This window comes from Panicum virgatum, chromosome 4N, assembly GCF_016808335.1.
Source record: "Panicum virgatum strain AP13 chromosome 4N, P.virgatum_v5, whole genome shotgun sequence".
Lineage (NCBI taxonomy): Eukaryota > Viridiplantae > Streptophyta > Magnoliopsida > Poales > Poaceae > Panicum > Panicum virgatum.
The window spans coordinates 15,790,107-15,800,437 of NC_053148.1; the positions used below are offsets into that span (position 1 = coordinate 15,790,107).

Below are 10,331 nucleotides of genomic sequence, written 5' to 3' on the forward strand. Positions count from 1 at the left end.
AAACAAATTGGCTCTATGATAGCAAATTCATCGACTTCTACAATTGTTAACATCGGAACCCTAGCAAAAAACAAGTTAAAAAATTACAACACGGTCACATCACTGTTTAAAATTCCAAGTTTGGAGATGTCTACCTGTCCTCATCGACCTCATGAACGGTTGACCTCCAGCTCGTTGCTTCCATCGCCGGCATGTTGAGGGGGCCGGGTGTGCTCGCAGGAGGCGTCAAGGGCGCGTTCTCCACCATGATGATGGATGACTGAACTGCAAAATAAATCATGGCAAGTTCTTGTGCAAGGTAGCAGTAGTTACAAGCACACACAGTACAAATCCTGTCCTCACCGAACATGTTGTGATGGGGGGGAGGGGGAGGGGGCGGTGGCAGGGAACCGCGACCGCTGCAGGCACGTGCTGGGGCGGCAGTCAGGGGCCTATGGCCTGTGCCCACGCGGCCGGGGGCACAGCCCGCGGCAAGGGTCTCAAGCTGCGGCGCCCTGCAGTAGTGCAGTTTCAATCGACCGGCGGGGGCACCCTAGGGCAATCGACACGATGTACAGTACAGCGGTGCAGGTGATCGAGTGTCGATGATGGGATGAGCAACGTACTACAGAAGGGCAATACGGTCCATACGGAAAAGCCAAAGGGATACGTACCCTGCGGGTGGGCCAAGGTGTTGAAAGATGTATGAGAGTAGCATATCTCCAATATTAGAAGTTGTAGTAGCGTTTCTCCAACTATTAAAAGTTGCAATGGTATGCTTCCAATTAACCCTTCAAAAAATGGATATCCAATAATAACAAAAGTGGCACATTCTGAGTTTCATGTGCTGCGTCCAGTGCTGTGATCCAACAAACAAGTCCCGATAGAAGCATCAAATTCTCGCTGCAGATCACACCAGGTCAGATCATCAGACAAAAAAAATTGGCACCTTTGATTCACCAGGCGTGATGATGATGCAATCCTTGCAGCAGTACTACAGCTCCGTCGTGACGAGCAGCCTTATGTTGACGGCCACCTTGATGCTGTCCTTGTGCTGGTGTGCGGCCGCCGCCTCCTGGTCTCCATCGGAACTCTACGAATGCCCCAAGCTGATCAGAGCAGAAGCAGGAAAGCACCCCCAAAATGGCCCCCCAAATGCAAAAAAATCATCTCGAACCGGCGGACGATCTGACCGGTACCGCCGCCTCCTGGTCATACCCAAGACGATGACGAATGATATTTTTCCTAATAGCTTTCTTGCGCTGATTTCCTTCTCTTTCCTTCCTGTGCTGATTTCCTTTCCTATTGTGCTGATATCCTTGCGCTAATTTCCTTTCCTTGCCACCAGCTTCCATTTGATCTCCCGTCTTGTGAGGAACTGCTAGCAACATCATCTCACGATGGAGAGGAACATGGCAACATCAGCGGCTATATCTATGGGAGGACGAGAAGATCGCGCCGCTAGAGTGTCTGCGGAGGAGGTGGATACCGCGGTAGCTGCGGCCCAGCTTGGGTTCGACTACCACTAGGGTTCGTGTACGCCATGTCGAGGTCACTTGAAGGCAACCAGCGCTGGTGAGCCATCGACTTGGCTAGAGAGGAAGCCGCGGAGCACAAGGCACCAGCTAACAAGTAGCCGTACACCTTCATTACAACTTGCTTGTTTGCCGAGTGTTTTTTTGGGCACTCGGCAAACAAGATCATTGCCGAGTGCGAGAAAGATCACTAGGCAAAGAAAATTTTAAAGCATATTTTAAAGCAGTAAATTAATTCAAATTAAAAATTGTTCAACTACTAAGTTGTATAATTTCTCAAGACGTACAACTTTTAGTTTTGTCATTTTTTTCATTCGACAAAACGATAGTAACGTTGTTCACAAAATCTATATCTCATATAGTTTCCTGAAACTAGAAGAGAGATATATAAGATTTGTGAACAATGTTAGTACCACTATTTTGGATGAACAAATGACTAAAATAAAATTTGTAGATCTTCGGAAGTTATACAACTTTGTAGTTGAACACTTTTTAATCTAAATTAATTTTGGCCGATGAAAAGTTCATTTAAATATCTCAAATTTGAAATTTGAATTTTTCAAACAACCGTTGATGGAGAAACTACCAAAATGAAGGTTGTAGATCTCGAAAAGTTATGAAACTTTGTAGTTGACAATTTTTTTATTTGAAATAACCTTGTCAACAAAAGACTTTGTTTGAATTTCTCAAATTTGAAATTCAAACGTCGTAAACGACCTCGGATAAGAAACTAGCAAAATGAAAATTGTAAATCTCGAAAAGTTGTGAAACATTGTAGTTGACAACTTTTTAATTTGAATTTGTTTAGAGTATCAAATAATCAATTTACACTCGGTTTAGTATAATATGTGGGGAAAGAAAATGGAGTAAAGACACAAGTGAGAGTGTAGTACAGTGATAGAGGAGGTTACACGAGGGGGAGGTTTCAGTAAAAATAAAATATTTCTTGCCATTTGTTTCAGGTTTTTTCGATGCAAATTTTGCCGAGTGTTATTTTTTGTCATGGGCCAAAGCAGCACACGGCAAAGATTTTGCCGTGGGCCCTTTTTCGAGCACATGACAAAGATGTCTTTGCCGGCTCCTATTTGCCTTGTCCACTTTGTCCATACGGTAAAGCTTTCGTCGTGTGCCCCTGGCACATGTCAATCTACTGGAATCCCATAGTGCTCGTATGATCACAACATAGCCTGTATATATACGAAGTGAACGAATACAAAGTTGGTGATATTACATAGATCTATTATATTACCCGTAGCAATGCATGAGCATTATACTATATAATTATAATTATATAATTAGTGCATCTATTTGATTCATACACATTTCAATCATCATGTCAATTTTTAGTAGATTAGGGTTTTGATCATACGTTCCATGTACAATTGTGATTTCCACTTATTGTTGGTGGAAAGAAATAAAGTGAAATATTGGTTATTTATGGAATCTATAGTACCCCTTTCCCATTTTGCTGACACGCACATACCATACATATGTGAGGATGAACGAAATCTGTGCTTTCGAGACCATGTGTGGTGAAGCATAAGTTCGTATAGGTCCATGCTGATCTTTACCTCCTTTGTAGCAAAACCATGCAAATCCCTTCAAAGACTAGCAAAGTAAGTCATGAAAGCGTGACTAGTAAACCCTATGTTGAATCACACTACAGGCAGCTCTTGGTCAGAGGTCCCCTTCTTGGAACTTCTGCAGACACGGCCTTACATGGCCCGTTAGACAAGTTTGGTGCAACCTTCTCCTTGTTTATGAATTCGATTATGGTGTTCATGAGTCTCTCGGTGCTACCACTCGCCGGCATGTATAGGTGCAAGGCGTGGTCCTCACCGTTCAATTCCACGATGGTCACCTCGCCGCGCCACCAGCAACCGCGCATGCGTGCCGCAGACCTGCGCCCGGGTTCCCGTACGGCGCCCTGCTTGTTGGCCACGGCGACCAGCGCACGCCGGCATGGCAGTGACGCGGTCGCGGCCACCTGCGACGTGGTGAGAAACCCGCCACCATGGCCGGCATTTTCTGAAGGCGGCCAGTCGGGTTCCCAGAAGTAGGGATGGATGAGAAGTAGCCCCTCGATGTCGATGTCGATGTCCTCGCCATCCCGGCTGACGCGTACGGCGGCCGTGCGGTAGGCGATGTCACCACCGGTGCCGTCGCCGGCGATGAAAATGCGGCGGGCGTCCGCGTGGTACAGGAGCCAGGGGTCAGCGGAGGATGCCGCCCACCGGAGCGCGGTCCAGGCGTCGTCGTAGGCCGCGGTTACGGGATGCTCCGGCACGAGACGGTACTCCACGGACACGACGAGCGCCCTGGCGCGCGCGGCGAGGGAGGTAGCGTAACGGTGGTACGTCCGGCAGAACGCGCTCTCCGCCGCCCCGGCGGCGAAGGAACCGCCATGGAAGAACAAGATGAGGGGAAGCCTCCGGCCAGCTGCGACGGCGCCGGTAGGTAGAAACAGGCGAGAGGCCACGCCGGCCTCTCGGTCGATGACGACGTCCCTCGTCGCGACGCCGGTGTTGCCAGGGTCCTCGGACGCCGGCACGAAGGGACTGCGCAGGACCTGCTCGATCCAGGCGTTCTTGTATATGCGTATCTTTAGAGGAAGGTCAATGGCGATCTCACTGGCGGCAGTCTTATCTGCTACAGAGCTGCTCTTGTTTGCAAGCATGGTGAACTGGTTTTTCTATGTGCCGAGGTTACTAGAGCTAGTATACTAGGCTGTTGAGTTGCGGGACTTCTGCTACTCATGGGTTTTTATAGAAAATTCTCATTAATTTGCTTTTATGTAATTCATTTCTAATGAGATATATATATTAACAGTAACAATAATACAAACAAGAAATTTTTTTTTCTGCGAGCCACAAATGGCCAGAAAATTTTTAATTACATGCATGTTAAAACGTTCAGAAGCTTGAAATTTGAATCTTGTAACTTATTCTGACAAAATTTTCAAAATGGATTCAGAAAGTTTAACCAATGTTTAAACAAAACAGTCAAACGAGCGAGAACTCAATTCAGATGTGTGAAAACTTTTATTTCCCACTTGAAAAATTCAATATTGTTTCAGTTCGAGGGCCTCCCTCATGTTTTGGTAATAAGAGACACACCACGTGTAAGGAAAGATACGCGAAGTTTTAATTTAATGAGTTTCTGCTGTACAACAGATTCATTGAAAACCATAAACCGTTAATCGCCCTGCTATAACTTTCCAAGCACAAGAAATTGGAAACACATGGAGCATGCATGCATATTATGTAGCACAATTTGCATAACGACAACATATTTTTTTTTCTAGTTGTGTGAACACAAAGTTGCTTGACGATGTATACTTTTACTTTTATCTTTGAGTAATCAATGCATATCTCCGCGTAAAGAAATAACAGTATAGTATATGCAGGCACTAGAATAGTTCAGCATGAACTTATGAATTATATATGCCTTTGATTGGTGCCTAAATTGGTGGTCATAAAAAGTTGTGGCCGCACTTTCGGCAAAGATTATTATCAATAAACTGTAACATGTAGCATACGGAGGCTAAGAAAGCATGACAAGATCACAAGACAGTCATAGTGTTGAACTAATTACACGCTTATGAAAATGTAGTGTTTGAGTTGTGGGCCGGGGTCTCAGGTAAAGTTTGGCGATCGAGCAACAAATAAAAACTTATTAATGATTCAGAAAACGGTTTTGAAGAAAATACAGGATCTGGTTCCAGTTGTAAGCTTTACGAGGTGTTACTTGGTGAAATTTTGCCTAGCCGTTTAAATTTTTAAGTCTTTTTGAAACCCAATAAAGATGAAGACGCTTTACATGCACCGCACCAATTACTTTGAATGCCGTTCACCAAAAAAAAACAATTACTTTGAATGCCGCATCCAGATAATACAAAAATGGTCTCGCACCACTACTACAGAAATGATTTCCAGGGATGCCTCGTTTTTTTCCAAGGGCGGCTGCAAATGTACCCCGCTTCTACAACAGGAGCTGAGTACTGTAGCAATTGGCCCGCCCCTGGAAATGCATCTTCAGAGGCGGGTGACGGAACCGTCCGCCCCTGAAAACATGGCTCCTTTTCAGATGCGGGTGGTGCCGTCACGCGCCCCTAAAGATGCGATTTTCAAGGGCGGCTGGTGCAGTCAGCCGCCCCTGGAAATGCGGCCTGTTTTCAGGGGCGGCCGGTGGCATCAGCCGCCGCTGGAAAACCATTTCTAGGGGCGGCTGGTAATGCCACCCGCCCCTGGAAAGCATAATAAATATCTGGGCGCCCACCATCTTCCTCCTCCCGACAGAATAGTGCTCTCTCGGAGGAGGTGTTGTCCGAATTTTCCATGCATCATAAATAGGGGGGAGGTTTTAAACTCGATTTCCTCGAAGTTGGAGGCTCTAGGAGGTAAGTAGCACCTAATGCTATGTTTTTTCTAAACTTTTGGGTTAATTTTAATGGTCAAATTGTGCTCTCATTCCTCTAGCTAGATGTAGATCTAAATTAGGTGGATTTAACATTTAAGCCACGAATTGCTTTAACTTTTTGGATAAATCTACGCTATTTTAGTTGGAGCACATGATTAGGTAATTATTTGGGCCCAATCTTTAAGTTTTAGCCTCATTTAGATGTGAACATATTTCCAAAAATTATAGAGGAGAGAGAAAATAATATGATTTCCCTCATATATTTATACACATGCAAGATAATTTTTTCCATCCTATGTTTTCACACGAATTATTATTTCTCATTCTTAAAATTATTTGAAATCCGAAAGAATAACAAAATACTTTCAGAAAGCGCACTTTAACCCTAGAATTAACCCTAGAATTATCATCCAAGATTTATTATTATATTGGATGACATAGTAAATTGACTTTATCCAATATTTACGCTTATGTGTAGATTTACTTGGCATATATTTCGCAAATTATTTAAGAGCTTGTTTTAATTCGTTTGAATCATGTATTATTTTTCTATTGTTGGTGTTTAGAGATGGATAGAATTTGGATGTACAAAGCACGAAGGACGGATGCATATTTCTGTGGAGAAGTTAATAAATTCATTCAAGCTGCGGAAAATCATGCAAGAATTGAGAAGACATAGATAATACATTGCCCATGCAAAACCTGCAAAAATCTGAGAGCATTCAGCGACACAACTATAATTAGGTTGCATGTGTTGATTAGTGGTTTTGTAGACAACTATATGATCTGGAATAAACATGGTGAAGAACAATCTCAGAGAGAGAAATCAATCGATGAAATAATGCAAGAGCCCGAGTTTAATATATTGTTTGATGCCTGTGATGATGCTGGCTGTGAGGATGAAGGTCTTGGTGGTGGTCATTTTGATGGTGTCGACGGGACTCCAATGGATCTTGGCAGTGATAATGATAGCGATGAACTTGATGATGGTGATTTTCTGAGCCAGTTGTTGCGTCACACTAAAGCGGAGTTGTTGGTTGGTAGTGCTAAGGGGTTAGAAAACTTCGAGATGGTGAAGAAATCAGCAAAGGAAAATATATATGAGCAGTCTAAAGGATGTCCGAAATACTGGACCATTCTTCGTTTTGTACTTGAGCTGTTGACTCTAAAGGCTAAGCACAGCTGGTCAGACAGTAGTTTCAATGATCTCCTGGGTATGTTGGCATGATTGCTTCCGAAGCGAAATAAAGTACCTGCGAACACATATCGAGCAAAGAAGCTTGTCAGCCCGTTCACAATGGGTGTGGAAAGAATTCATGCATGTCCGAATCATTGTATTTTGTATCGTGGGGATGCTTTCAAAGACTTGGACAAATGCCTTGTATGTTCTGCAAATAGGTATAAAAACAATGCTGGTTATTGTGGCGGCGATAATCAAGGTCCAGGAGACAGGAACTGTCGGTGTTTACCGCCAAGCCTGCTCAGGGAGACCCTTAGTAGTAGGGTTTGTAGGTAGAGATCGACTGCTCTAGAACTCGATGCTACAAGAAACACAAAGATTTAGACAGGTTCGGGCCGCGAGTTTGCGTAATACCCTACGTCCTGTGTGGTTTGTATTGCCTTAGGTGTTGATGTTTGTTTGGAGGGGGTCCTGCCCGCCCTTATATATCCGGGGGGACAGGGTTACATGAAAAGTCTTAGCCGAGTACAGTTGGAGTCCTACTACAACACAATCGGGTAGTTTTCTTTGTACTGCAGCTAGTTCTATGCCTATTCGGGTAGTTACAAGAGAAGTAAGGTACATCCATGAGCTATCCCTTACTCTAGAACATTCTATGTCTATAAGCAGTCCCGCTGTCCCGGGTCTGACAAGCCCCCGAGCTCTTTGTAGCCGAGTCCTGCAGGCGTCGAGTACTTGGCTGGGTGTCTTCGAGTACTTCAAGTTGTCAAAACATCCTTCTGGTTGCTTCTTTCAAATACATCGAGTAGTCCTTCAAGTACTTTCATTTGCTTCGAGGCTGTGAGGTGCTCAAGCCCTGAAATCTTGATCATATATGGTGCGCGAAGTACTCGCGCTCCATATGGAGTAGCCCCCGAGCCTTAGGTTGAATCGGAGAATCAGGCTGAGGGTCACTTCAGTCTATTTTCCAATAAATTTAAAAAATAAATCACTGATGCCTATATCCAGCAGCCCCCGAGCCTTAAATCAAAATTCCTTTTGCTGCGAGTAGCCCCCGAGCGTAGATTTGGAATTAAGGATTTAAGTCGTGGCATCAGATTTTATCCTTCAGATTATTTGCAGGATTCATCAGATCCGGAATCCGAAAAGACCTCTTTTTCGGGTAAAATCCCAGAAAAATGATACAATTGGATCCGCCACACTGATTGCACCCGAAATAATTTCAGGAATAAAACCCGGGATGTATGGCTCTTTATTTAGTGCTCACATAAGACGTTACTGTTTGGAGAATCTGCATTATTGTAGCTTTGACTGCGTCCATGAATGCTGTCATGAATGCGTTCGTGAAAAGTGCACTGTTGATTCATGGGTTCTCCTTCAGCAAGCCTCTTTGTGGCTATAAAAGGCAGGGGAGAGGCCTTTGCCAGAAGCACCAAAGTGTAGTGACCATGACTTTTTCTTGGTGTTCTTGCTCTCGCCCTCCTGAGATTTGTGTAGTTCCTTCCAACAAAAGATGCTAGAAGAGAACTTGCGAGTGACAAGAGATGTCTCCGCTGCCTCCTCCTACGTTCCTAATGCCTTTGTCGGATCCATGCTAGACATCATGTCCTTGCATCTTCCAATGAGGCAGTTTTGGAGTTGCTGAGTTGAGTCTTGTTATGTCACATCCTTGGGGTTGCCTGTTTCTAGGTGCCCAAGAACTGACATCTCTAGCGGAGAAGCTTGATCTTGCCACAAAGTGTTTAGGGAGAAAGAGAAATTTCTCTGCAAGATGCTACAAGAGGACTTGCGAGGTGATTACTGTAATCTGCCTCCATACTCTTGTAGCTTATCTCCCTGAATACTAATATCTTTATTCCCGAAGTGGGAATAATAAGTTTGTACTTTGTCACGGCCTCGGACCGATCTAACTGCAGCATGCTTCTCAGGAAGCCAAGAAGTGTGCGTGCAGACCCGAGTCGTTTTGTAAAGTTATGTAAAAAGTACTCGAGTTGTAATGTTGAGTAGTTGTACTATGTCGAGTACTTATACTTGTTTTGGAATGTAATCCTAGTTAAGGAAAAGGATGTCGAGTAGTCGACTAGGGATGTGAGTGTTTCTTTTCTAGAATGTAATATCAGAAAAACGAATGTCTCTTTTTAAATCCCATTATTTTCTCTATTTGCAACAGACTGTTGGCCTGTTAGGCGTTTTTACCATGTTACCACCGCCATTATAAAATGAAGCGGTAACTAAGGTTTTACTCCACCGGCCGCCACTTGTTTTTACTGCTTTAGATCTGTCTTTCTGCTCTCGAGCTCCCAGATCCAAAAATTCCTTCTCTTTGCCGTTCCCCATCCTCCTCGTAGAGTTTCCGCCAGTTTATGCGTGTGAAGCGATCTGTGGATTTCCGGATGGCACCCAAAAGGACAACCAAGAGGAAGGGTACAGCCGCAGAGCCAACCCATGATGAAGGTTGGGAACCAAGTAAGTGTTCCAGATCTGACTTGGAATCCTTAGTAAAACAAGGTTTCTTGGCTTCTGAATCCGTAATCCAATGGCGTCCCGCGTTTGGTGACACCCGTCCGTATGAAAATACGGGCAAGATCATTGGATTTGTTCCGTATTTTGAGCGGGGATTTAGTCTTTCCGGCTCTGATTTCTTTTATGGACTTCTGTATTATTATGGGATCCAGCTTCACCATCTTACTCCCAATTCTTTTGTGCATATGTCTGTCTTTGTACATTTGTGCGAAGCGTTTCTGGGCATCGAGCCCCATTTTGAACTTTTCCGTCACCTTTTCCATCTTAAGCCTCAGCCCAATTCGGCTAGTTTAGATGTAGTTGGTGGAGCGGGAATTCAATTGAGATAGAAGATGGATAGGGTTTATATCCCCTATAAGTTATCTCAAAAGGTCATCGACTGGAAACCATGATGGTTTTATGTCGAGAATCAGGGAAACAGTCTTCCATTCATCATAGCTGGTCCTCCCGTTCAGCGCCCTGAATGGCTGAAAAAGCCCTATGATATGTGCCAAATTCCAAAACTCCTGGAAATGATTGCAAATCTGAGGCAAAAGGGAATAAGTGGAGAGTTTGTGGCTTTTGACTGGATGAAACGTAGAATCCAGCCTCTCCATGCTCGAATTACTTTTGGTTTCGAGTATCAAGGGAGAGGTGATCCCTCGCGTTGTTCGGAAGAAGAGATCACAAACGGAGAAGCTCTTCGTCGAGTACAA

The 10,331-nt window shown here is 44.2% G+C and overlaps 1 protein-coding gene across 1 annotated transcript; it reads right to left on the reverse strand.

The window, feature by feature from the left end:
• Window positions 1-2,929: 2,929 nt before the first annotated feature.
• Window positions 2,930-4,220, reverse strand: LOC120671292 (probable carboxylesterase 12). The gene has a single exon (XM_039951591.1). The coding sequence runs from the start codon at window positions 4,189-4,191 to the stop codon at window positions 3,175-3,177; it is 1,017 nt and encodes a 338-aa protein (XP_039807525.1). The 5' UTR covers window positions 4,192-4,220; the 3' UTR covers window positions 2,930-3,174.
• Window positions 4,221-10,331: the final 6,111 nt, after the last annotated feature.

Bases quoted from the DNA above. Each gene is read 5' to 3' on its own strand.
- LOC120671292 (XM_039951591.1), bottom strand. From the start codon at position 4,191: ATGCTTGCAAACAAGAGCAGCTCTGTAGCAGATAAGACTGCCGCCAGT.